Source organism: Mobula hypostoma, chromosome 8 (genome assembly GCF_963921235.1).
Source record: "Mobula hypostoma chromosome 8, sMobHyp1.1, whole genome shotgun sequence".
In the NCBI taxonomy this organism is placed as follows: domain Eukaryota; kingdom Metazoa; phylum Chordata; class Chondrichthyes; order Myliobatiformes; family Myliobatidae; genus Mobula; species Mobula hypostoma.
In genome coordinates, this window is record NC_086104.1 from 13039387 (window position 1) to 13067212 (window position 27826).

A 27826-nucleotide genomic window follows, 5' to 3' on the forward strand; every position below is an offset into this window, starting at 1 on the left:
TAACATTAGGCTATTGGATTGGTAGTAGCTCCTTTGTTCTCTCCATCTTTTAGTAATTCGTAAGGTCATATTTTTAACTCTCTAATTCACACAAACAATTCCAAAGTGTATAGAGTTTTGCAAAGTGATAACCAGACTATTTAGTATCTCTATAAGCCTTCAAAACTCTTGGGTGTGGACTTGGAGATATATTCCTGCTCTTTGCTCACTTTGATTAAACTTAGAAAACCCTACCCAATAACACTGTGGGAATATGTTCATCGGGATGATGGTCAGCAGCCAAGAAAGTGGCTCCTGACTGCTCTCTGTAGAGCCATAAGTAATGGGTAAGAACTGGAGAAGTTGCTAGAATGCAAACACGAGGAAATCTGCAGATGCTGGAATTTCAAGCAACACACATAGAAGTTGCTGGTGAATGCAGCAGGCCAGGCAGCATCTCTTGGAAGAGGTAAAGTCGACGTTTCGGGCTAGAATGTCCATTTCTGTTTTTAAAACAAAACAGAATCAGTTTTATTATCTGTATGTCTTCAATGAAAAGGCAGGCATAGCTAGGGCCCATGCAGGTACACAAAGCTACCCCCGAGTTTGGAGAAAGTGGGAGGGCTTAAGGAGAAATTGTTGAGGGTGAGGACCAGGTCTGGGTGATGATCAGTATCATACTGATCAGTATCACTATCATACTGTTTGTAGTAACCTGATGTGTGCAAATAGGCTGCTGAGTTTTCATCTTTACAGCAGAACCTAATTCACTGAGACATCCTGAAGCAACAAATGGTACCACATAAATGAAATAAGAAGTTTGTTTTATTAACGCTTACCATGTAGATCTTGGATTGTAGTAAGAACACCATCTTGTTCACTGATGTACATGGATCAGCAGTGATGGTGCGTTTCTTCAAAGGAGGTTTGAGCACTTCCCTGAATCTTGTTCTCTGGGGAGGTGAAAGCTTAAAGGCATTTCACCCTTATCAACATGTTTACCCTCAGGTTCTCACTAGTGATCCAGGCAAGACCCTTTAAATAATCCTATACCAGAGTGCAACCCTTTGGTTCACAGGCTTTCTTAGTGCTGTGCAATTGAATGGAAGTGATGCCAACATGAGCATGTTTCAGCAGCTAATATCACTCCAAGGATCAGCACTTCATATCTATAAGTGTGATAATACCACAAAATGTATGCTGAGAAACTTCAGTCCAGATCTCTCAGAACCCCGCAGTATTCAATTATGAACAAACTATATGCCTGATCATTGGATGTTTCTGTATACTTTATCTGTAAGTAAATGCTTTATATTTAAAGAAACTCCACATAACTGCATAAAATTTGGGAGTAGGGACAGGTCTTACACCTCCTAGGGATGCAGGGGAAAGTGCCAGGGAATGGGGAAGGATGAGTGGAAAGGGATGAGTAAACCTGGAAGTCAGAGAGTGATCTTTGCAGAAAGTGGAAAGGGATAGCGGGGGGAAGAAAAAATGGTGGTGGTATCTCATTGCAACTGTTGGAATTGTCAAAGGATGATGTGCTGGATGTGGAAGCCAGTGAGGTGAAACGTAAATACCAAGGGAATTTTCTCTTTGCTCTCTCTGGGGATGAAGGGAGCGTGTGGGGTTCGGGGAATGAGAGTATATGTCCAGGAAATGCTATTAACCAAAGTAGAGGGGAAGGTGTTTCTGGAGAAAGGAGGACACTTCAGATGTCCTGGAATGGAAAGATTCACCTTTAGAACAGAAACAAGAGAAAATCTGCAGACACTAGAAATCCGAGCAACACACACAAAATGCTGGAGGAACTCAGAAGGCCGGGCAGCACCTAGTCAACGTTTCAGGCCGAAACCCTTCGGCAGGACTCGTCTTTAGAACAGGTGTGGTGTAGATGGTGAAACCGGGAGAAAACATCCTAACAAGGATGGGAGGTGGCGTAGTCAAGGTTGCTATAAGAGTCAGTGGGTATATTGTAAGAGTGAGTAAATCGTTTCTCTCCTGAGATGGAGAATGAGATGGATTTTAATGAGATCCCCCCCTCATTCTTCTAAACTCCAGTGAGTACATGCCCAGAACCATTAAACGCTCCTAATATGTTAACCCTTTCATTCCCAGAATAATTCTTGTGAATCTCCTCTGGAACCCCCAATGCCAGCACATCTTTTCTTCGATAAGGAGCCCAAAACTGCTCACAATACTCCCATGTGCAGTCTGGTCAATACCTTATAAAGCCTTAGCATTACATCCTGGCTCATATTCTAGTCCTCTCAAAATCAATGCTGATATTGCATTTGCCACTGACTCAACCTGCAAGTTCAGGGAATCCTGCACGAGAACTCCCAAGTCCCTTTGCACCACTAATTTTTGGATTTTCTCCCCATTTAGAAAATAGTCTACGCCTGTATTCCTTCTACCAAACCGCAGGACCACTATATTCCATCTGCCACGTCTTTGCCCATTCTCCTGATCAGTCTGAGTCCTTCTGCAGGCACTCTGTTTCCTCAACACTACCTGCTCTTCTACTTATCTCCATATCATCAGCAATCTTGGTCACAAAACCATCAATTCCATCATCCAAATCGATGACATGTAATGTGAAAAAAAAGCAGTCCCAATACTGACCCCTGTGGAACACCACTCATTACCGGCAGCTAACCAGAATAGGCCCCCTTTGTTCCCACTCTTTACCTCCTGCCAGTCAGCCTGACTTCTATTCATGCTAGTGTCTCTTCCAGTAATACGATAGTCTCTTATGTTTTTAAGCAGCCTCGTGTGAGGTACGTTGTCAAAGGCCTTCTGAAAATGCATGTAAGCAATATCCACTGACTGTCTATTCTCCCTGTCATTTTCTCAAAGATTTCCAAAAGTTCTGTCCAGGCAAATCTGTTTCCCCTTAAGGAAACCATGCTGACTTTGGCCTATTTTATCATTTGCTTCCAAGTACCTTGAAACCTCCTCCTTAATAGTGAACTCCATCTTCGTAACCACTGAGGTCAGACTAACTAGCCTAAAATTTCCATTTTTTTCTGCCTTCCTCTCTTCTTACAGAGTGGAGTGACATTTGCAATTTTCCAGTCTTCCAGAATCATTCCAGAATCTAGTGTTTCTTGAAAGATCATTACTAATGTCTCCACAATTTCTTCATCTACCACTTTTAGAAGGTTGGGGTGTAGTTCATCTGGCCCAGATGACTTATCTACTTTCAGACTTTTCAGCTTCCAAAGCACCATTTCCATTGTAATAGCAACTACGCTCTGTCCCCGACACTCTCAAATTTCTGGGATACTGCTAGTGTCTTCCACAGTGAAGACTGATCCTAAGTACTTATTAAGTTGATCGAGATCTACTTTTGTCTCTCTTTTAGCCCTCATATATCTGAAAAAAGATTTTGTGTCTTTTATATTATTGGCTAGCGTCCCTTCATATTTTGTGTTTTCTCTCCTTTAGCTTTTTTTTTTAGTTGCCTGTTAGTTATATTATATGCCCTCTCTTTTGCTTTTATGCTGTCTTCCTCATCCTCTCGTTAGGAATATTCTTCTACATATATGTACTTTGATAATAAATTTACATTGAACTTTTTAAAAAAAATTCTCTCCATAGATGCTGCCTGACTTATTGAGTTCCTCCAGCATTAGTGTGTGTGTTATTCTGCATTCTGTTATTACTTTTCCCTAGTATATCTCATCGCACTGCTGTGATGAAATGATCCATACGGAATTTTTTTAACTGTACCTTGATATATGTGACCATTGAACCTCTCTGCTCTGAACTCCGCAGAGCCCTCTCTCCCTGCGCTCCTAATCGAACAGGCGTCCACGCCCACTAGTATAATTTGAACTCAAATCGTTCTGTCAGATACAGAAAGGATCGAACAGGACTATTTGTTGAAATAAAAACACCTATCCTTGCCGCACCGTCTCCATGACAACGAAGCCGGGAGCCGAGGCCTCTGGGACGGGGCTGTGTTGCCCAGTAACCGCGCAAACAACATGGTCGACAACAGGGAGTCAGCAGGTAGGCAGCGCTTATGCACAGGAGATAGCAGCGTTTGTGCGCAAACCTGGGCTGCAGTTTATTGTCCTTTTTAGTAATTCTGTCTTCTCAAAATTAGATGGCGAAGGGTTTTGTCAAACTCCATGAATAGTGACAACGGAACTTGTACAGCAACCTCTGCACTACACGCACACAGTTTCAAAGAGAGCTGAACGGAAAGACCGGGCTCGTTGACGAACATTTAAACGTTCACGCGGCTGCATTTATTTCAATGGAGCGCGGAGTGACTAAGATTTTGAAGCTAGTATCAAGGAGATTCGCAGGGTGGCTCATGCTGCAACCCAAGCAACAAACAATCTGGAGGAACTAACTCCACAAAAAGCAAGAGGAACACAAGGTTAGGCAGCATCTATGGAGAGAAAAGAACGGTCGACATTTCAAGTCAGCAGCTTTCATCTGCACTGCGTCGACTCTCTATTTATCTCCAAAGATGTCTGACTTTCTGAGTTCCTCCAGCTTTTTGTGTGTTGCTCCATAGCTCAGAACTGTAGTTTCTTATGTCTCCATACAAGGGGAACTTAGCGAGTTGAGCAGCATCTGTAGGGGGAGAGAAACTGCCAATATTTCAGGTTGAGACCTTGCACCAGGACCTCCAATAGTTTGTTCAGTATTGGTTAAATGTCTGCACTCTAGATGGGCTGTTTCTGGAGAGTCTGAGGAGTTAATCTATTCATTAGTATCAGACGTTTTAAACTTTCTGTTGCACTGATCAACCTGTTCCTTTGGGACTGCTGCATGTCATTTAGCATGTATGGAGGCACAGGGATAGGTGACGATTTGGGCCGAGACCTGTATCAGGACATACATCATTCCACACAACAAAATGCAAGAGGTACATGGAAAAATATGGGCTTGTTTCTTCTTGCACTGTAACTGGAAAGGCTAAACTGGTCAAAGAATTAGTAATGCTAAAACCACACTATTAGTTATTTTGAATTATTATTTAATTCAAATCAAGTTTGCTTGTATGGAACACAGTCATGCGGTACAAGTACATGACTTGAAATCTAAAATAAAAACAGAAAAATGCTGAATTCAGTAACGTCTGTTGAGAAGGATACAAACTTAATGATGCAGTTTTTCCACTTAACACCACATCACTGGTTGCCTGCTCCTGGACTGGTTGTTTCTTTTGGCGTGATCCGAGCTGAAGAATGCTATCGAGGGGCTGGTTCCCAACAAATTTGCATGGTTAAGGAGCTCTTCCAAACAAAAAAATGGTGGGCAGTTTTATCTACAAAATGGCCTTGCTGGAGAGATCCTACACCCAGGCACCCCAGGTATTAAAGATATCAGTGAAATTTTTGCCTTTCTAAACCATGATGTTCAATGCCAACACGAGGAAATCTGCAGGTACTGGAAATTCAAGCAACACACACAAAATACTGGTGGAACACAGCAGGCCAGGCAACATCTAAAGGAAGAGGTACAGGTGATGTTTCAGGCCGAGACCCGAAACGTCGCCTGTACCTCTTCCTATCAATGCTGCTTGGCCTGCTGTGTTCCACCAGCATTGTGTGTGTGATGTTCAATGCCACATGGGATCTATTAAAAACAGTAGAAAGTTAAAATTATTAAGCACATTTAAGAGAGCTGGAACACTAAAAATACTTACACATGCTTAAACACTTAAACTCATTGAGGCTAACTACATCAAACAAAATGCTCTGCTTATCATTCCCTTGACAGCCATTTCTTCCCATTGATTTCAATGGAGCCATTACACTTGGCATAGAGTCAGCAGGCAGATTTCACAGCATGAACCCCAAGAGAAGTCTATGAATGTCTGTGCTGCCCTTATGGACTTCATAAAGAAGTCACTTGTGTAGAACAGGATGGCTGACAGTGCAGGCACCTTCATAAAAGATGCTACTGCTGGCTTTAGACCCCACCGGTGTTAGTTTTAGGGATATCCACACAGAAACGTGGGTGAAGCTGACAGAAGGCTTGACTTGGGAGGGCGGTTTTCTAGAGGAATGGTTTTCCCACATCTGATGAAAGGTCAACAACCAAAATGAAATGTAACTCTATTTCTTGTCCACAGAAACAATCTGACCTGAAATTTCTAGCATATGTTTTCAACGATAACAGCTTTTTTGATTTTTTTTCTGAATGTTATTTTATCTCTGTAATTACTGTAAATATACATAATTTCTAAATTAGTGTTAGCTAATTGATTGGAAGATCATGGTTCAGTTCCCGCCATGGTCTGTAAGGAGTTTCTATGTTCTCTCTGTGACCAATGGGGGCTTCCCCAGGTGCTCCAGTTTTCTCCCCTGTTCCAAAGATGTATTGGTTAGGGTAAGTAAGTGGTGGGCAGCTGTGTTGGCACATCCACAGACTGAGTTGGTCGTTGATGCAAATGACACATTTCACTGTATATTTCGATGTATATGTGACAAATAAAGCTAATCTTTTATTTAAAAATCATTTAAAAAGCACAATCAATTTTGCTTTTTTATATTTAGTTTCACCAATTTTGTTCCCTCTCTTCTTTCACTTACAATAGGAAGGCCATTTTCAACATCTTTCTTGAAAGATAATTTCAGCCTGGAGTCCTAAAAATACAAGCCATTTCATTCCCCTTTTCACTTGGTCATACTTATGGCATTAGGCTGTGAAATATGTTGGAACATAAATTTTAGTGCTTACACTCAGTGCCATTTTATTAGGTGCAGCTGGTGCCTAATAAAGTCCATGGATGTCTGTGGTCTTTTGCCGCTCTAGTCTATCCATTTTAGTGTTCAACTTGTTACGCATTCATAGATGTTCTTCTGCACACCACTGTCACCTTCCTGTGAGCTTGAACCAGTCTGGCATCCTCCACTGACCCTCTCATTTTTGTCCACAGAACTGCCACCCACTGGATGTTTTTATTCTGTGTAACTGTAGAGCAGGGGTTCCCACACTTTTTTTTATTCCATGGATCAATATCATTAAGCAAGGGGCCCGTGGATCCCAGGTTGGGAACCCCTGCTCTAGAGACTGTTGTATGTAGGAAAAAAACAAGCAGACCCAGGAGATCAACAGTTTGAGATACTCAAACCACCCCATCTGGCATCAACACTCACTCTACTGTCAAAGTCACGAGATCACATTTCTTCCTCATTCTGATGTTTGGCCCAAACAACAACTGACCATGTCTGCATGCTTTTATGCAATGAGTTACTGCCAATTAGATACTTGCAATAATGAACAGGTGTATCTAATAAAGTGGCCAGTGTATGTATTTTCTCCTGAACACATGTTTAACTTTACAGAGTAATCAGAATCTCACCCTGTCACTGTTCTACAGCTGACTGGGCTGAGTAGACTGAAGGTATGCAATCTACACATGCAGGTGTTGTGAGGAAGAGTGGGGGCAGAATGATAAGCTTTGCGTGTGCCCATCCACCCATGTGGAGGTGAGCAGAATTAGCTGTGAAAAGGAATAACTTTAACAACATATATGCTCTATGCTTGAGCCTCCTAATTTTTCCTTTGGCATCAGTCTTAAATAAGTTATCCAGTTGGATAGAATCATGTTTTTAAAATATTAGTTCTAGTTCTTCTAAATCTATATTTCTCCATTGTGGGGGGAGAAATCCGTCAGTTCTTCAAGAGTGTTCTAATTTAGAGTGCAAATACTTTCCCTATATTTGTTATGCATTTGCTTTGGATATGGTTGTTAATCTGTTGTTACAGAGTCATAGAATCAAAGAACACTTCAGCACGGAAAAGACCCTTTGGCCCATCTAGTCCATGCCATCCTGGTCAATGCAAAACATCACTCTCGTCTTCATTAAATTCCACCTGCGCATTCTTCCATCTCATTCAGATGACTTTGCATAGTTTGATGGCCTTCTATACTGTCCATTACACCCTCAATCTTGGTGTCATCCTCAAATTTGCTGATCCACTTAACCACGTTATCATCCAGGACAAGTTATTGTTATAAATCTCATTATCATTAGCTTGTCCAGATAGTCTGATAGTCCCATTTTATTTTACTACAGAAGCTTTAATAGCAGATCTCCAAAAGAAAATCAAAGATGCTTTTGCTGTTTTTGATCATGAGGATAACAACACTGTGGATGTCAGGTTAGTCAATGCCCTTCTGCTTTCCATATAAATGACAGTTTTTGGTTTAGAGAATGCAGTTACATTTGGGGGATAAAATTAAAAAGAAACATTTATATTGTCTCTTTGACACTTTGGTGTATCTTCAAAGTCAAAGTACATTTATTATCAAAGTAGGTATGCTGTATACAACCCTGAGATTCATCTTCCCATAGACAGCCACAAAACAAAGAAACAGAATGGAACCTGTTCAAAAAAGACCCAATGCTCAAAAAAGAACAAGTCACACAAACTGCAAAAACTGAGCAAAAAAACATACAGAATATGAAATATCGAACCAGAGAGTCCTTGAAAGTGTCGGGGAATATTCAGTTTAGTTCGGTTCTGTTCAACTTAGCACTGTTTTGTTTGTTCACTGCAGGCTGCCTGATTAAAACCACACAAAATAGCAATAAAGAAAAGGAGTATTCAGAAACAGATAGATTGAACTGCAGAGTTCAATCCATAAACCATGTTGGTTAAACCTGACCCAAGACAGCAACATCCTACAGATGTAGGCCAAAGTAGTATCTCTGAGATATAGTCAGTGATGTAATGTAGAAAATACAACAATTTATTCACATCAAGGTCCTGGAATGAATAATGTATATAGGGCAACCACAAAATGCTGGAGGTAAGAGTCCTGATGAACCTCTCGGTTCAAAACGTTGGCTCTTTGTTCCTCTCCATAGATGCTGCCTGACCTGCTGAGTTCCTCCTGCATTTTGTGTTTGATACTCTGGATTTTTACCATCTGCAGAGTCTCTTGTGTTTATAATTATATTCAGGCTGAATTATGATATTGTTTGAGGTTTAAATATTGCCAGGGAACCTCAAATATCTGACCTGCTTCAAATTAGCTCCAAGGGGTACTTTTATACACAAGGATTTTTTTAATGTATATCTTTGAAAAGACAGGTGAGGTTCACTGTGTGAAAGATGGCACCTCTGGCAGTGTGATATTCCCTTAGTGCGGCACTGAAGTTGCAGCCCAGATATCTGTGTTCCAGTCTTTTGTGTTGAGATGCAAAGACTGGAACACATCAATATGTTGGGACCAGGTTAGATCCTCAGATCTTGAGACCCAGCAGCTTGAAATTGCGCACTCTCTCCACTTTTGATTCCTCCAAGGGAATTGGTTCGTGTTTCCACGTCTTCTGCTTCCTGAAGTCCATAATCAGCTCTTTCGTCTTACTGATGTTGAATGCAAGGTTGTTGCTGTGATACCACTGAACCTGCTGGTATATCTCACTCCTGTATGCCCCCTCATCTCCATCTGGTTGTATCATCAGCAGATTTATAGGTGGCATTTGAGCTATACCTAGCCACACAGTCATAAGTATAGAGGAAGTAGAGCAGTAGGCTAAGCACACACCCCTGAGGTGTGCCAGTGTTGATCGTCAGCGAGGAGGAGATGTTATCACCAATCTGCATGGATTGTGGTCTTCCGGCTAGGAAGTCAATCCAATTGCAGAGGGAGGTACAGAGGCCCACATTCTGCAACTTCTCAAACAGGATTGTGAGAATGATAGTATTAAATACTGAGCTATAGTCGATGAACAGCATCCTGATATAGGTGTCTGTGTTGTCCAGGTGGTCTAAAACCGTGTGGAGAGCCATTGAGATCGCATCTGCCGTTGACCTATCAAGGCGATAGGCAAATTGCAGTGGGTCCAAGTCCTTGCTGAGGCAGGAGTTCAGTCTAGTCATCACAAATCTCTCAAAGCATTTTGTCACTGTAGATGTGGGTGCTACTGGGCAATAGTCATTAAGGCAGCTCACACTACTCTTCTTGGGCACTGGTACAATTGCTGCCTTTTTGAAGCAGGTGGGAACTTCCAACTGTAGTAGTGAGGGGTTGAAAATGTTCTTGAATACTCCTGCCAGTTGGTTGGTACAACTTTTCAGAGCCTTACCAGGTACTCCATTGGGGCCTTCCGCCTTGCAAGAGTTCACCGTCCCAAAAGACAGCCTGACATCAGCCTCCGAGACAGAGATCACAGATAAAGGATGACCTATCAACAGTCATGTAACTTGGCATTTCCTCATTTACTTTCTCTTGTATTAATTGTTTGGAATTGGCAAAGTGGAAAAAGAAAAAGAAACGTTGGAATTCAAAATGCATTTCGTTGGGTTAAATGAAACAACTGGGATGATTCGACTCTAATTCTTTGGACCTTATGACCATCTCTCACCTTCTACACATTATTTAGAATGCTTATTGCTCATTTTCCTGGATTTTTTAAAGGTTTGTCCTCTCTGTAATATAGTGTTATCATTGTGAATGTACTATTTTGTTATTGTCAACCTCTGCATTGCATTTTGGTAATTACTTGTGAATAGAGACTTCCGCCATTATCCTAAACCAGGGGTTCCCAATCTGGGGTCCACTAACCTCTGGTTAATGGTAGGGGAACATGGTATAAAAGAAAAGTAGGCAACTCCTGTCCTAAACAAACATTAAGTGCTATTTATCAGTTTTGCCTTTGTCATGTCTCCTGTGAGCTGAGCTCCGACATATTTCTGAAAGTGATATCATTTTTAAAGAGTAGTTTTGCAAATGTATCAGCTATTTCAGAGATCAGCCTGACAGTTCTCACCAGAGTTCTTCTGCATCACCAATGTTCTCCCACTCACACACACCTGTCCACCTGGTTATTTATTTATTGAGGTACTGCATGGAATAGGCCCTTCCAGCCCTTTGAACAGTGCAGTCCAGCAATCCCCCAGTTTAATCCTAGCCTAATCATGGGTTAAATAACAATGACCAACTAACCTACCGACCGGTACGTCTTTGGACCGTGGAAGGAAACTGGAGCTCCTGGAGGAAACTCGTGAGGTCATGGGGAGAACATACAAACTCCTTGCAGGCAGCAGTGGCTTTCTTCTCTCTGTTGACGTTTTCCATTCTCTCTCCCATCTGGTTCCATCAGCCTATCACCCCCTCCCCATCCAGTTCCACCTATCACCCACTCTTTTCTTATTCTGCTATATACTGGCGATCTCTCCTCATCCCTCTCAATGCTGGTGCAGGATCTCTACCCAAAATGCTCCTCCTCACCTTTTGCTTCCAGAGATGCTGCTTGACCCGCTGAGTTCTTCTAGTGTTTTCCCTTTCACTTCCAGATTCCCGTGTCTGCAGTCTTCTTCATCCTCCCCAGGAATTTGAGTGATGTCTTTCCCTCAATCAACTACACTAACACAGATTGTCTTTCAACATTTCTGTTTGTTGGAGTTCATGCGCACAGATTGGTACATTTTCCACAGCAGTGACTGCAATTGTCAAATTATCTTATTGGTTATAAAACACTTTAGGATGAATTGAAGCTGGGTTGGAGGCTACAGATCTATGTTAATTGTCAGTTAAACTGAAGGGTTTGTACCTGTTGGTTGAGAGATAAACCATTGATCAGGCACTTGGGTGGGTCTAATTGACATTATTTGCATCCACTTGAGAGCAGTTGGGGATTCATTCTGACAGTTGGCACTCATGATAGTGCAGCCCTCCTTCAGCAATGCACTAGCAGGTTAAGGCTGATTTAGACTTGTGCGTCAACTCCCTATGCCGTAGCCTGACGTGCACCTCTCCCAAAATGTAACTATGCGTCGCGGCAACACAGACCGCAACAACTGTGATTGGTCCGATTGGTTGCATCGCATTTCCTCCTACGCTGCGATAGCTTCCCAATGGGTGACTGAAGGGCAGGGAAGGAACCCTGGCTGCAATGCTTTCCATAAAGCTTTACAGACCTCTGAAATTATGGAGGACACATTTCACTTTTACGAAAAAAGATGCTCGCTTTAAACTTGTTTACACCGAGAAAGACTACCATGACCATGAAGCCTTGCACAGGCGGGTGTGTGCGCATGTGTGACGTGCGTGAATTGCAGAGCAACGCAGACACACCAACGCTCAAGTATAAATGTTCACAACGCACGTAGCCCAATTGCGTAGGCTATGGCGTAAGCTGGTACGCACAAGGATAAATCAGCCTTTAGCCTGCTTTCTCTGCCGAGATCTGGATTGGGACATGATCCTCTGACTTGGAGACAATATTGAATCTCACTGAATAAAGGAACATGAGCATTGAATGGAGTGTTCTTGTACTGCTTGGGAGCCTCGGCGAACTTGGAATTTAGTCTACATTTTGTTTATGATGTTTATTCTGCCATAGAATTGATTATGGAAGTAAAATGCACAATTGTAATTTGCATGGTTGGAGGAGAATAGGGTCAGAAAAAACAGCAGAGCTCAGCCAGCTCCATCACGGCCAGCAGCCTTCCACCATCGAAAACAACTTCCAAAGGCAACAAGAAGGCAGCCTCCAGCGTTAAGGGCACTCTCTATCCTCTTCTCATTACCATCATCAGGAACGAGGCACAGGTGCCTGAAGATGCATACTCAACGTCTTAAGAAAACCTACTTCCCCTCTGCTGTCAGGTTTCTGAATGGCCCCTGAGCCTGTGAACACCACCTCCACTACTTTTCTCAAAGTTCAAAGTAAATTTATTATCAAAGTATACAACCTTGAGATTCGGCTTCTTGCAGACAGCCAGAAAACAAAGAAACACAACAAAAGCCACACAACAAAGACCATCAAAAACCCAATGGATGAATCGTTTAAACAATACAAAAGTAGACGAATAGCACACAGAATATGAACTGCAGAGTCCCCAAAAGTGAGTCCACAGCCAGTTCAATTCCCACCGCTGCCTGTAAGGAGTTTGTATGTTCTCCCTGTGACCACGTGGGTTTCCTTTGGGTTTCCCCCATGATCCAAAGACGTACTGGTCGATAGGTTAATTGGTCATTGTAAATTATCCTGTGATTAGGGGTGGGTTAAATTGAGGGATTGATGGGTGGCGCAGCTCAAAGGGCTGGAAGGGCCTATTCTGCACTGTATTTCAATAAATAAATAAATCCATTTCTGATTATGATTCTGGTTTCCTCCCACAGTCCAAAGACATACCAGTTAGTAGGCTAACTGACTGTTGTCCCGTGATTAGGCAGGCGGTTAAATTGGGGGGTGCTGAGTGGTAAGGGTCAAAGAGCAGGAAGGGCTTATTCCATCTTGTATCTCAATAAATAAAGTTTACAAGGTGAGAATAGTCAAGATGGTTAATCTAGACAAATTGAGTGGAAACCCCAATATTCCTCGTGTTGCTCAGCAAAACTCAAAAGTAACGTGCCCTTAGGCTGGAAAATTCTCATGCACTAGTTGCCTGTCACACTGCGATGGAAACTGAACCTGATTTATCTCCAAGCAGACTCCATCCACACAGATAAAAATCTGGCAATTGAAATCCCGAGCCCAGCTTGCATCGAATCTTGTTTCTTCATCACCTTATCTGCCTGTGAGCACGCCATGGATTCTGGTTTTAAAAAAAACATTAATTGGAGCACCTCCCACTTGCTCCCAAATCTACATTCTCACTCCTCCAAATATTTTTCAGCTTTTCCTGTTTCAGTGTTTTGGATCCCCACACCTAACCTCGAGTGGCTTCAGCATTTTAAATCATTCTACCATTGGCACACCTTCAGCTATCTGGGTCCTGAGATGAGGAGCTTCCTCTCCAGAACTTTGATTTTACTCTTCTCCTTTAAGGTGCACAAAACATGAGTTTTGGTCATGTGACTCAATATGATCCTCAATATCAGACTTTGTTTAATGAAGCTGTTATGGAGGGTCTGGAAATAATTGACCATGATAAAGATGACAAATAGATCTAGTGTGGCAGTCTTGTTATCCACTTTTTTAATAGAATTCACCAGTAAGGTTCAGGGGCCATGGATTAGACTGCAGGTAATTGGAGCAGCAGTGGAACATAACATAAAAACACAGGCTATTCAACCCCTTCTATTTGCTCCAGCTTTCAATAAGATTATGACTGATATTTTATCTCAGTGACATTTCTCTGCATTAACCCCATTTCCTTAATTCCCATAATGTTTCAATCTCAGTCCTGAACATGCTCGGCATGTGAGTCTCCACAGTCTCTTCAGGTAGAACATTCTGAAGATTCAGTATCCTCAGGGTGAAGACATTTCTTCTCAACCCTATGGTTGACATGCTATTTTGAAACTAGTTCTGGACAGTCAAGTTAGAACCCTTATTTCTGTATCTATCGCAATTATTCACTGTTTCAATGTGATCATCTCTCATTCTTCTAAATCAGGGGTTCCCAACCTGGGAACCACAGACCCCTCAGTTAATGATAGGGGTCTATGGCATTAAAAGGTTGGGAACCACTGTTCCAAATGCAAAGGAAGAAGAATGAGGGCAGTTAGACAGTAGCCTCCCTAAGAGAAAGCAAGTGGCTAGCAGCTGGTCAGAGGTGATAGAGGGGTCTGTGTGGTTTGGAGAGGAAAAGTAAGATGAAAAATCTAAGAGGGAGGGGTTGAGTGGATGCTGAGAAAGGAGGAGGTTCTGGGAGATAACTAGAGGAGGGGATTCAGATTCAAATCCACATGTTTATTGTCATAAGCACCAAGATGCTACGTAATTCTTTGCTGGCGTGAAGCTCACAGAGTGATCAGTATACATGGTAGTAATAAAGAGGACAATAAATACACTGACCAGCACAAAACAACAGAATGTAGTGCTGAGTGACTGAGGCAAAGAGACTTTGAGGGGACTGAGGAGGAAAGGGAGGAGGAACTGAGGAAGCAAGTGTGAACTATATTGTGTGTGTGTGTGTGTGTTTGCCTGTGCACACAATAGTGTGTATCTGTAATTGTGCGTGGCAAGTCTCTGAATCACAGCCTCATCTCCAGTCATCCTGGGTCTCCTTGGCACTGTTCCGTAGGTGGCATTAGTGGCTTTTCAGTTAGGAAGCCGTTGGTTCAAGTCCTATTCCAGATAGGTGAATAAATAATACAGTCTGAGACTCCAAGTGGAACGTGAGGAAGTTGTGCAAGGCTGGAGATGTCTTCAAGAAAACTGTTAAATCAAGTGCACAGCCTTTCATTACAGGCATGTAAAATTTGCCTCTTCAAAGAAGGATGAGGAGGCATTCCTCACTGTTGACCAACATTTATCCATTAATTATCATTGTTGTTTGGGGAGCTTGTTGTGAGGAAACAGACACTTTTATGTTGTTCAGACTTACAATGACAGACTTGACCTGAAACTGGATCAGAAAATAGATTAAGGTTTTATTACCTTACAAATATATAGATATGCTGTAACATATTTGAATGTAATCAGTTATTGACAATGGGGATTCATGAAATAATTACAGCAACTAGGCACCAATATTGAAGATGCAAAATATGTTTTACATTTTGTCTGTGCAGGTTGCAGTTGTCAATATGGCCACCAGGTGTCAGTATTGTAGCTGCCAACATTTATTTCTGGGAAACTGCTGCTGTCAAGTTCATTTGCAGCCAATTTCACCTTTAGGTGTTGCTGGCCCCTCAGCCTCCAAATTATTTTACAACTCCAGTTTCATATCCCCTTTTCAACACCCATTTTATAGCAACAAACACAATCTGTGAAGGAGGAAAGGACTTGTTCTGTTTTTGTTTTGTTGCTGTTTGTGTTCTTTCTCATTCTAAGAAGTATTGTGGGCGTGCTATGTCGGAGCCAGAATGTGTGGCAACATTTGTGGGCTGCCTATAGCACATCCTTAAGTTGTGTTTGTTGTTAAATCAGATGATGGATTTCACTGTATGTTTCAATGTACTGTAAATATGAGAAATAAATGAATCTGAACCTGAATTTAACCTCTGCCATCAGCTTGATGAAAGACTCGTTTTGGTCTGCATGAAACTTGTTGGACATCACAGTGTGAGGCAATGTCTACAAGTGAATGTTGTCATCTGGCACGTTCCAAGGTGCACTGAAGCTCTGTGTAGCCACCACAAAGGCTGCCTGGGGAAGGAACACAGTCTATGGTCCTGCCACGACTGGGCACTGAGGATCTGGGTTCTGTGTAATAGCCTTTCAAACACTTCATTGGCACATTGCTTAAGAAAGAAACAGGGATGGTGTTGAAACATTGAGAGGAAATGTAATTAATTAATAGTGTGCTAAGTGTATTTACTGTCGATATTATGAATAAAATAGAGCACCTAGCTATTGGACTCAAACCTGACAGGTACTGACCATACATCGTCAGAATTGGATCTGGTGAGGCATTACCGTATTCAAGGTGGGACAGAGTGGCTCATCTCACTAAGTGTTTTTCCATGCTTGTGGTACTGAGTTAATTGGGTGTGTACTATCATCCTGGAATGGTATTTTTTGGTCAAAAATGTTAGTGACAGACAGGTTTGGGTTGAGACAAGTACAACTAAAGTTCTGTTCTCAGGCTGCAGTTTGAACTAGATATTAAACCTTTTCCTGGCTCTCAATACCTTACCATAAGATGCCATCCCTAGGCTACACTCCTTCCCATCCAGATATGATCTTCCATCTTCTCTCTCAGCGTTTATTTTGGTTGGTTCCTGGTCATGTTAAGGCTGCGTCTGTGGAAATCATACAGGCCATTGCAGATTTTTATTGTTTGCCATTTTAGTTGGAGCTTTCTGTTCCCTTTGTAGGAGATCTCATTCCTGTACTTCTTTCCAGGCCATGACACAGTTCTGTTCCTTAGTCCGCAAACACAAGGAATTCTGCAGATGCTGGAAATTCAAGCAACACACATCAAAGTTGCTGGTGAACGCAGCAGGCCAGGCAGCATCTCTAGTTCTGTTCCTTAGTCCCTCTGTTTCTTCCCAATAATGAGGGCTAAACCAAGCAAGATTTTTTTTTAGCAAATGCAGAAAATGCTGGAAATACTCATCAAGTCAAGCAGTATCTGTGGGAACAGATACAGAGTTAACATTTCAAGTTGAAGATCCTTTGTTGGAAATTTGGTTTCTCTATTTGTTGATGGGTTGGGAATTAGATCAGTGAACAGGTAATCATCATCAGTTATGGTCAGAACTACAGGGGTATCTGGTTGCCTTTGAACCTCTGACTTTTGTTCTTGACTAATGAAAACATTCTGGGTCTTTAACTTGAAACGTTAACCATCTCATTTTCCACAGATTTTGCCTGATCTACTGAGTGTTTCTTGATGTTTCTGTTTTTTATTTCAGATCTCTAACTCTATGGCTTAATGAACTTCAAGAAACTTTTCATCTTTGTGAGCAACATCACTGGATATCATTAATACTGAAAAAACCTCTTGTTATTTTGAAGCTGTTAACTATTACAATGTCCAGATAATTGACAAAATACCTGATAATTGTTGTGGCTTTGATATCAATTTTACTTTTTAACTTAGCACACAAAGTTATTTCTATGATAAAGGCTGATGAATATGTTGACTTTACATTGTATCTACTCACTGCTAATTTGATTCTTTTGTGCACAGGGAAATTGGTACAATCATTAGATCTCTAGGTTGTTGTCCAAGTGAAGAAGAACTTCATGAAGTAATAGCAGAGGTACAATAAATTTAAATTGTACTATTTTCAAAATGTGCAGTGTGAAGTTGCCTTGTATCGATTTCAAAATGTGGGATATCTTTAAGTCCAATTTAGTTACAAGCAGGGCTGAAAACCCGCTTATTTGGATTGACCTAAATTTGCAGAATTCAGAATCCAGAAACAGTATGCCATACTTTATTTTTGTTTTTTTTTTTCAGTTATGTTTTATTGAACAAGGATTGTCTTTTTTTGGGACTTCTATGATGAAACAACACCTAAAATTGCTAACCTGTGGAAGAGTAGGTATTACCCACAGTAGTATTTATTGATGCAGCAGAATTCTCCAGAAGTTTCTTCTACAGTAGTTACACAGTTGAACAATGATGAATAACTCCTTACCATCATTGCAGCTATAAAGTCCAGACTGGAATGATAATAAAATAGAACTTTTATGAACTTCAGTTCTGAGTGCTATTTGCTTACTCTTATTGTTTTTATGATTTTTTTTTCTCTCTGCACATTGTGTGTTGGACAATCTTTTTTAAGATCGGTTCTATTAGATTTCTTTGTTTTGTGGCTGCCTGTAAGGAGACGAATCTCAAGGTTGTATAAAGTATACATACTTTGATAATGTACTTTAAGCTTTTACAAATCCAATTGGCATTATTCAGTTGTACTGTCCCTTCTCCCAGTACAAATTTAATGGGGTAATAATATAGTCCATTGTCCATATAATTTTGAAACTTGTTGAATTAACTTGTTGAGTCAGTGGGAAAGTATTTTGAGGGTTCTTTATTAGCTCAAGATGGAATTTGTGTTTTTTAGTATTGGAACCTGAAAGTCCAAGTCGTTTGCAGGCCCTCATCTTGCTTGGGTTAATTCCTCAAACATTTCTAAGTGAGATACCAGCACCCTACACACTTTGGAGCCAAGTATATTGTGGTCTGCCACTTTTAATCCCCTAATTCAGTTTTAATAGTAGGTTCTATGGAAACACTCTGATAGCTTTTACAGAAATAGCCAAGAATGAATGGATACACTGTGGCAGAAATATTTTTGACTTTCACTTTAGTCCTGTGGTGTCTTTTTACTGTTTAATTTAATGAGGAGGTGGGAGTGGATGGAGCTATGGTTTTTTTAAATCAGAGAGCACTCTACCATAAGATATTTACCCTTCTACACTGTTTTGAAAGGTTCTCCCTCCACAGTTTTAGCTTTTATGCAAACACCTTAATTCTGGCCAAAACAATTACTGTTTTTATATATGGAAGGGAAATAAATAGTCAAGTAGGTATCTTAGATATTGTAGTTCAAAGCCAGTGGTTACAAGTTGTGTGCACTGACAAAATAATAAATGCTCATTTTCCTCCATATTCAATATATTTCAAGTTAAGAAATGCGTGCATCATGAAATAAAACATACATACCATTCTATTATGGAGTGTAATTTCCTACTTGCTGAAAAAGGGGAGGATGCAAAATAGACATTTAAATTGTCCATTGGAGCTATGTTACCGTTGATATATGCAGACAGGTGTATAGCAGGAAACATTCTTCATGTTGCTCATTTGAGTTATGCTGGAGATTGATGCTTTGTGATAATAGGGCTACTTCTAGATAATCCAAGATGCTTGTGTTTATAGATATGAAAAAATACATTCTCAAGACTGGCATTCTAACACAGCACAATAGTAGGAGATGCCAGAAGCTATGGAAACTTACTTAATATAAATACAAGCTATTAGTCTAGGCTTTTGGTAACCAGTTGTTTAATTTATTGATCACTTAGTAATAGAATGGCATTTAGAATGATGTTTTGACAATTGGAATACTTTAACATACAGCAAATATATTGTCAGTTATTTTGAAAACAATGATGTAACATTTTTGCCTTGATCAATGTTTTAATAGAATATAATAGTAATTTTTTATATTTTAATTTTTATATTTCTTTGCAAAGCTAGATTAAAGGAAACTAAATACTGGTGCAACTTGAGTTGGTTTCCATAGTAAAGCTCCCTTGCAATTTGTGTTTAAAGGTAGAGGAAGAAGAACCCACTGGCTACATACAGCTTGATAAGTTCCTTCCAATGATGACTAAAGTATTAATGGAAAGAAAGTAAGTTCTATATCGATTCTTTGACTTACTTAAAGACATTTACTAAAATACTAAATGGCCAATTTAAAGAGTGTAATAATGTTTGTCACCAAAATTTCACATTCCATTCCAAAATTATTTGTTAATAAAAGAGTACTTCCTGAGTTCATTTTATACAAATGGTTATTATAAAGCTGCTTTCCAATATAAGTATTTATTATTCCATCATTCTCCATGCTACAGAAGGTTTTATCCAAGAGTTGAAATGTCTAATACCAGAGGAATTGCAAAGGAGATGTGATTAGCATGTTTTTGTTTACACAGAGAGTGGTGGGTGCCTGGAATACGCTGAATAGGGTGGCAGTAGAGCCAGATACAGCATAGGCACGTGAATGTGAGGAAAATGGAAAGATATGGACATTGTGTAGGTAAAAGAGATTAGTTTAGTTACCCATTTGATTACTAATTTAGCTGGTACAGCACCACATGTGTGGGCTGAAGGGCCTGTTCCTGTGCTATGCTGTACTGTTCTATGTTCTATTTTCTATTGGATAAAATTCAAAGACGTTAAACTACATACAATATTTGTTATTAATTATGATTCATTTTTGCTTTCTTTTTGTATTTGTACAGTTTGTCTTTTGCACACTGGTTGTCTGCCATATTGTGTGTTCTTTCATTGATTCTTTTATGTTTGTTGGATTTATTAAGTACGCCTGCAAGAAAATGAATCTCAGGGTTTTATATATATATATATATATATATTGTGTGTGTGTGTGTGTACTAAGCCAATGAAGTGCATTTAGCATCTGACCAGAAATGCAAAGAATAGTGTTATTTACAAAATAACTGCGAATAAAAGTAAGTGCTACAGCACACAAATATAAAAGTACTGAGACAGTACAATATGGGTGCAATACTGCTTAGCGCTGTGATGTGAGGTTCAGCAGGGTCACAGCCTCAGGGAAGAAGCTCTTTCTGTGCCTGCTGGTGCGGGAGCGGAGGCTCCTGTAGCGCCTACCGGATGGGAGGAGAGTAAAAAGTCCATGGCTAGGGTGAGATGCATCCTTGATAATGCTTTTCGCCCTGCCCAGGCAGCATTTATGGTAGATGTTCTCAGTCGTGGGCAATTGGGTGCCGATAATCCTCTGTTGTGTATATTATACATATATAATATACACACACTCACACACTCACATTTTGATGATAAATGTACTTTGAACTTTGAACTTTTAACATAGGTCATTGATATTTCTAAAATTTTGTCAGGGCTGAGATTGGCCTTTCTCATTTGATCATCATTGTTCTCCTATGGTATCAAAATGGAGTTTGGAAAATCTCACACAGATTACTGTGGCAATTTATTTGAAGGTACCTGTACTGACTTTTTATAGGATTTCCTTTAGATTTTTCATTGTGGCATCTGTGTGACCCTGCACCTATCACAGGAACAAGACCAACCCTCCAGTTGCATTAGCTCTGAATTAGTGGCTGGCACTTCAACATTTGAGTACCAAAATTTAGGCTGACATCCCCATTATGAAAAGAGAAACACAAACAAAATGGTAGAAGAACTCAGTGGGAAAGGCAGCATCTATGGAGAGGAATAAACAGTCAACGTTTTGGGCCGAGACCTTTTATCAGGATGTTCATCAGATCTCAATGAAGGGTCTCGACTCAAAACATCGACTGTTTATTTCTCTCCATAACTGCAGCCTGACCTGCTAAGTTCCTCCAGCATTTTGTTTTCAGAACTCTTTGGATTTCCAGCTGAGTTTGCAGGATCTGCAGAATCTCTGTTGTTTACCATTATGAAAAGAACTGGCTTTTGAAAGAGAAATTGAATCAAGTCCTCATTTGCTCTCTCAGGTAGAAGCACTCCTTCAAAGATGATCAAAGAAGTTATACCCTTTGTAATGGCACTTTTAATTAATGCCACACAAGTAGATTATTGGGTAATTTTTCCTTTGTTCTTTGAGGGAGGTTGCACGAATTGGTTTTTGGATTTCCACTTGATCTGCATGAATACTCTTTAAAACTATTAAATTAGTTTTGGTATATTTGGAGACAATGGAAGGTCTTATAGAAAAGTAAGATGCTAAAGCCATCGCAAACAAGAGAAAATCTGCAGGTGCTGGAGATCTGAGAAACAAACACAAAGTGCTGGAGGAACTCAGCAGGCCAGGCAGCATCTAAGGAGGAAAAAAGTGCAGTCAATGTTTCGGGCTGAGTTTCTCCAGCATTTTGTGTGTGATGCTAAGGCCATGTTGGCTTTGTAAAAAAATAATATGCATCTTGTGGGATGATCTGCAAAATTTCAGGTTTAACCAGTGTAAGATAAATAGCGTTTATCCCACACTACCATGCAAGGTTGATTGGAGTACTGCTCAGATGCAACAGGAGCGTTCCCGCGCAGGTCTGACAAAGATTTTCAATGGGAAACCTAGTCTCTATAAAAGAGGGGTACTGCCTAGCGAAGCGGTCATCGTCGGAGTAGTCAGAGGCAGAGTAGTAAGGCTTTTGCTCAACAGGGCTTTGGCAAGAACAGGCAGATGCAAGGCAAGTTATTTTCTTATTTAAGTCTTGAGAGAAGGGCCGGCGGGTGGCGCAATGACATCAGCGCCGGACTCTGGAACGGAGGTTCCTGGGTCCAAACCCAGTCGGGGTCGCTCCCAAGTACGCTTTCCATCCATGCAGGGTTGAGCAACTCGACCTCGTAAAATAAAAGGGAAAAGTACTGTGAAATGTCTGTGTGAGGAGTGGCTCGCCACACAGTCTCTCTCTCCTTCGCTCCACGCCTTGTAAAGGCATGATAAAGACATTGTCCCACCAACATCGCACACGCATGCACAGACGCACCACATCGCACACACACGCACGGACGCACACGCCAAAAAAAAGAAAATCTTGAGAGAAGACGGGGTATGTCTACACAGCCAGTGTTCTGTCTGGGTGTTAGGTGGGATTTCTGGGAGACTCCTGGCCTCCCTGATGGCAACATCTGTGCCAGGTGCATCAGGATGCAGCTCCTTTGAGACCGTATTAGGGAAACTGATAGACAGGAGCTACAGGGAGGTAGTCACCCCAAGGTTAAAAGAGACAGATAAATGGGTGACTGTCAGAAGAGGAAGGAGGGAACATCAGATACTGGAGAGCACCCCTGTGGCCGTCCCCCTCAACAATGAGTACTCCATTTTGTGTCCTGTTGGGGGGGGGAGGAATAACTTATCTGGGGCAAGCAACAGTGGCTGTGCATCTGGCACTGAGTCTGGCCCCGTGGCTTAGAACAGTAGGGAACAGAAGAGGATGGCAGTAGTAACAGGGGACTCTATAGTCAGGGGGACATATAGGTGATTCTGCGGACACAAAAAGGAAACGTGGATGGTAGTTTGCCTCCCAGGTGCCAGGGTCCGAGATGTTTCTGGATACATTTACAATATCCTGAAAAGGGAGAGTGAGCAGCCAGAAGTCATGGTATCAACAGCATAGTACCAATGACATAGGAAGATAAAGGGATGAGATCCTGAAAAAAGACTATAGGGAGTTAGGAAGGAAGCTGAGAAACAGGACCTCAAGGGTAGTAATGTCAGGATTGCTGCCTGTGCCATGTGACAGCAAGGATAGGAATAGAATGAGGTAGCAGATAAATGTGTGGGTGCAGAATTGGAGCATGGGGCAGGGATTCAGATTCCTGGGCAATTGGAACTGCCTCTTCTGGGGCAGGTGGGACCTGTACAAAAGGGAAAGGTTGCACTTGAATCCAAGGGGGACCAGTTGTGGTCAGATTTACTAGAGCTGTTGGGAGTGGTTTAAAGTAGTTCGGCAGGGAGATGGGAACCAGGATGATAGAGCTGAGGATGAGCCAGCAGGTTTACAAGATGTGTATAACATGAATGAAAGGAAGGACAAGCCAATGATTGGGTGCAAATGTAGGCAGAGAAAAGAGGCAAAATTCAAAAGACTGAAGTGCGTAGCATTCGGAATAAGGTGGTCAGTATGACATTGTGGCATCACTGAGTTGTGGCTGAAAAAAGGCCGTAGTTGGGAGCTTAACATCAAAGGATATACTTGTATCAAAAAGACAGGCACGAAGGCACAGGCAGCATGGCTCTGTTAGTAAGGGATGGGATTACATCTTTAGAAAGAGTTGACATAGGTCAGAGAATGTTGAATCTCTGTGGGTGGAGTTAAGAAATTGCATGAGTGAAAAATACCATAATGGGAATCATATATAGGCCTCCAAGTAGTAGCTAAGATGTGAGGTTAAGTTTGCAAAGGGAGTTAGAAAGGGCATGTAATAAGGGTAATAACACAATTGTAATGGGGGACTTTAATATGCAAGGGGATTGGGAAAATCAGATTGGTGTCAAATTGTAAGAGAGGAAATTTGTTGAATGCCTACGAATGGCTTTTTAGAGCAGCAGGTGCTTGAGCCTACTCAGGGAAAGGCTGTCTTAAACTGGGTGTTGTGTAATAACCCAGATCTTGTTAGGGAGCTTAACCTAAAGGATTCCTTAGGAGGCAGTGATCATAATATGATTGAATTTATACTGCAATTTGAGAGGGAGAAGCATAAGTCAAATGTTTCAGTGTCGCAATGGAAAAAAGGGAATTACAGAGGCATGAAAGAAGAGCTTTTTCAGGTGGATTGGAGGAGGGTAGTGGCGGGGATGATGGCAGCGCAGAGATGGCTGAAGTTTCGGGGAATAGTTCACAATGCGCTGGAGGAACTCAGCAGGTCAGTCAGCATCAGTTGAAAAGATTAGTCGGACATTTTGGGCCGAAACCCTTCGTCAGGACTGAAGGAAGAACTCTGGGGAGGGTTTGAAGAATGCTGGTAGTTGAAAAAAACAGTAATTTTTAAGACAAAGGGGTGGGGGAGGGGAAGCAGGGAGGTGATTGGCAGGAGAACAATAGTAGAAGGAGGCGGAACTATGAGGAGAAGAAGTTCTCAAATGATAGGGGTTGGCCACCGTGGCTGACAAAGGAAGTTAAGGACTGCATAAAAGCCAAGGAAGGGGCATGTGAGGAAATACAGTGAGTGGCAAGTTGGATGATTGGGAAGCTTTAAAATCCAACAAAAGGCAACTAAAAAGGCTATAAGAAGGGAAAAGATTAAATACGTGGGCAGATGAGCCAATAATATAAAGCAGGATATCATAAGTTTTTTCAGTTATATAAAGAGTAAAAAGGAGGTGAGAGTTGATATTGAACCACTGAAAAATGATGCTGGTGAGGTAGTAACAGGGGACAAAGAATGGCAGATGAACTTGATGGGTTTTTGCATCTGTCTTCACTGTTGAAGATACTAGTAGAGTGCCAGAGGTCTGTGAGTGTCAGGGAGCAGGAATAAGTGCCATTGCTATTACAAAGGAAAAAGTGCTAGGCAAACTCAAAGGTTTTAAGTGGCTAGATCACCTGGACCAGATGGACTACATTCCAGTGTCCTGAGAGAGATTGCTAAAGTGGGAAATCTTGCCTGACAGATCCATTAGAGTTCTTTGAGGAAGTAACAAGCAGGGTGAACATGGAGAGGCTGTAGATGTCATTTACTTGGATTTTCAGAAGGCATTTCTTAAGGTGCTACACATGAGGCTGCTTAACAGGATAAAATAATCTTATAGCATTATAGAAAAGATATTGGCATGGGTAGTGGATGGCTGACAGGGAGGAGGCAGTGAGTGGGAATAAAAGCAGCATTTCTGGTTGGCTGCTGATGACTAGTGGTGTTCCTCGGGGTGTCAGTATTGGGACCACTACTTTTCACAGTGTTTGTTAATGATTTAGATAATGGAATTGATGGGTTTGTGCCAAAGTTTGCAGATGATACAAAGATAGATCAAGGAGTAGGTAGTGCTGAGGAAGCAAGGTGATTGCAGCAGGACTTGGACAAATTGGAAGAATGGGCAAAAAAGTGGCAGATGGAATACAGCATTGGGAACTGTATGATAATGCATTTTGGTAAAAGGAACAGTAGTGCGGACTGTTATCTAGATGGGGAGAAGGTTCAAATATCAGAGGTGCAGAGGGACTTGGGAGTCCTTGTGCAAGACTTCCAGAAGGTTGAGTCTTCCAGAAGGTAAAGAAGGCAAATGCAGTGTTGGCATTCATTTCAAGGGGAATAGAATATAAAAGCAAGGAGATAATACTGAGCCTTTATAAGACACTAGTCAGGCCACACGTGGAGTATTGTCAACAGGTTTAGGCCCAATCTCAGAATAGATGTGTTGTCATTGGAGAGAGTCCAGAGGAGGTTGGCAATGATGATTCCAGGAATGAAGGGGATAACATATGAGGAGTGTTTGGCAGGTCACTGGGACTTAGAAGAATGCAGGGGGATCTCATTGAACCCTACCAAATGTTGAAAGGGCTAGATGGGGTGGAAGTGGAGAGGATGTTTCTTGTGGTGGGGGTATCCAGAACTAGAGGGCACAGCCTCTGAATTGAGGGGTGACCCTTTAGAACAGAGGTAAAGAGGAATTTTTTTTTAGCCAGAAAGTAGTGAATCTGTGGAATGCTGTGCCACAGACTGCGGTGGAGGCCAAGTCCGTGGGTAAATTTAAGGCAGAAGTTGACAGTTTCCTGATTGGTCAGGACATCAAAGGATATGGTGAAAAGGCAGGTGTATTGGGTTGAATGGGATCCAGGATCAGCCATGATGGAATGATGGAGCAGACTTGATGGGCTGAATGGCTTAGTTCTGCTCCTATGTCTTACTGTCTAAGGTTGATAGGCTTTGTAACTTTAACCTAAACCCAGTAACTCTTCAGGATTTTCCCATTTTGTAGCCTATTGAATACATGACGGCCCAGAATTTCAATCAAACAAAGCTTTCCTTTTGGGTGCTATATGTATGAAAATTGATTTCTCCTGGAGTGGAATGCAATTATGATGACTTCTGCATTGAACGGTGCCCCAGAAATTTTACCAGGTGCTTTCAGTCATGGATCATGCTTACATCAGTGATGTAACCATAAATAGCTTTTCACAGTTGTGTGTCACAATGCAGTGAGTCCCTTTAAGGCAGGAGTTCCCAACTTGGGGTCCACAGACCCCTCTGTTAATGGTAGGCATCCATGGCATAAAAAAGTTTGTTCCAAGGGAGGGTACCCACAGAAGCACAATATTCAGCAGGAGGGGCAAATCAGTATGCCTGCTTTTTCCCTTATGGATGCACTGTCAGACAAAATGTGCCTGTGCTGTTACAATAGGATCACAAATGAAAACCAAGATTTAGTGCACAGGGATGAATTGGTTAAGTGAACCATGCAATACTGTTTTAGTGAGCCAAAAATGCAGGAAATGGATTTCTAAGTACAGCTTTTATTTGTGTTTTCTCTGTAATTTATGTTACGTTCGGTGATGCTAAATGATGGCAAGGCCAAATTTTCAATTAGCAGACATGCTGAATAATACCTTCATGAAGCCAAAATAATTATAAACCCCAAAAACTTTCCATCATAGGGTTTGAAATGTTATGCTTGTTAAAGTAATTTCTAAAGAGAAAAGAGTTCATACAATAATTTAATATTATTGTGAATTATTCAAAACTTTGATTTGTTCTATTGGGTAGTTTGCAAATGAGGCAATGAAATCACTATTTGTTCTAGCCACAATGGATTTTGCTTTTTCCTGTTAGTTATTTTTATTAGAGGCTTGGATTTAAATGCTACCATAAAGGTTTAATCCTTTTCTTCAAATGCCCTCTTTGGAGAGCCCATGTTTTCAATCATTTGGTTTGGTTGGGCTCCAGAGGGGAGTATGGAAAGCCAGGTGACTATGTGGGTATGGTTAGTGCTGATAGGTGAGAGCAGCTCTGCATGTTAAGCCCACTTCAACTAAACATCTTAATCCTTCGCAGATTTAAAAAGCCTGTTGAAGCAGTTCAGTTTATTTTTACAATGGAGGAGCAGCTGGTGGTGGGAACAGCAAATGTTTGCTGTAGGCTGTACTTTCTTGGAGTAAATGCACTAACGAGAACCATATAAAAGCCGTAACTTTGCTGATTGCTAATTAATTAGTGTCAGCATACCGTAGAGCTTGGAAAATGACAACAATGAAGGAAACCTGTTATGTTTTGTAACTCCAAAACATAAAAACTAATTGAATGGAAAACAGAGGAGCTGAGAATGTGAGTCTAACTTCAGTTTTACTTTAAGCAAGGTGAGCACATATAT

General features: G+C 41.2%; 1 protein-coding gene across 2 annotated transcripts in view; it reads left to right on the top strand.

Moving 5' to 3' along the window:
- The first annotated feature begins 3912 nt into the window (after positions 1–3912).
- Positions 3913–27826, top strand: part of efcab2 (EF-hand calcium binding domain 2) — a 67059-nt gene continuing 43145 nt past the window's right edge. The window contains exons 1-4 of one of the 2 annotated variants that reach the window (XM_063054978.1): positions 3913–3996; positions 8031–8115; positions 17497–17569; positions 19591–19670. In XM_063054978.1, the coding sequence (XP_062911048.1) occupies positions 3972–3996; positions 8031–8115; positions 17497–17569; positions 19591–19670 (263 nt within the window). In that variant the 5' untranslated portion in view covers positions 3913–3971. Of the gene's footprint in view, positions 3997–8030; positions 8116–8721; positions 8768–17496; positions 17570–19590; positions 19671–27826 lie in introns of those variants that run through there. The other variant, XM_063054979.1, reaches the window with a different exon arrangement.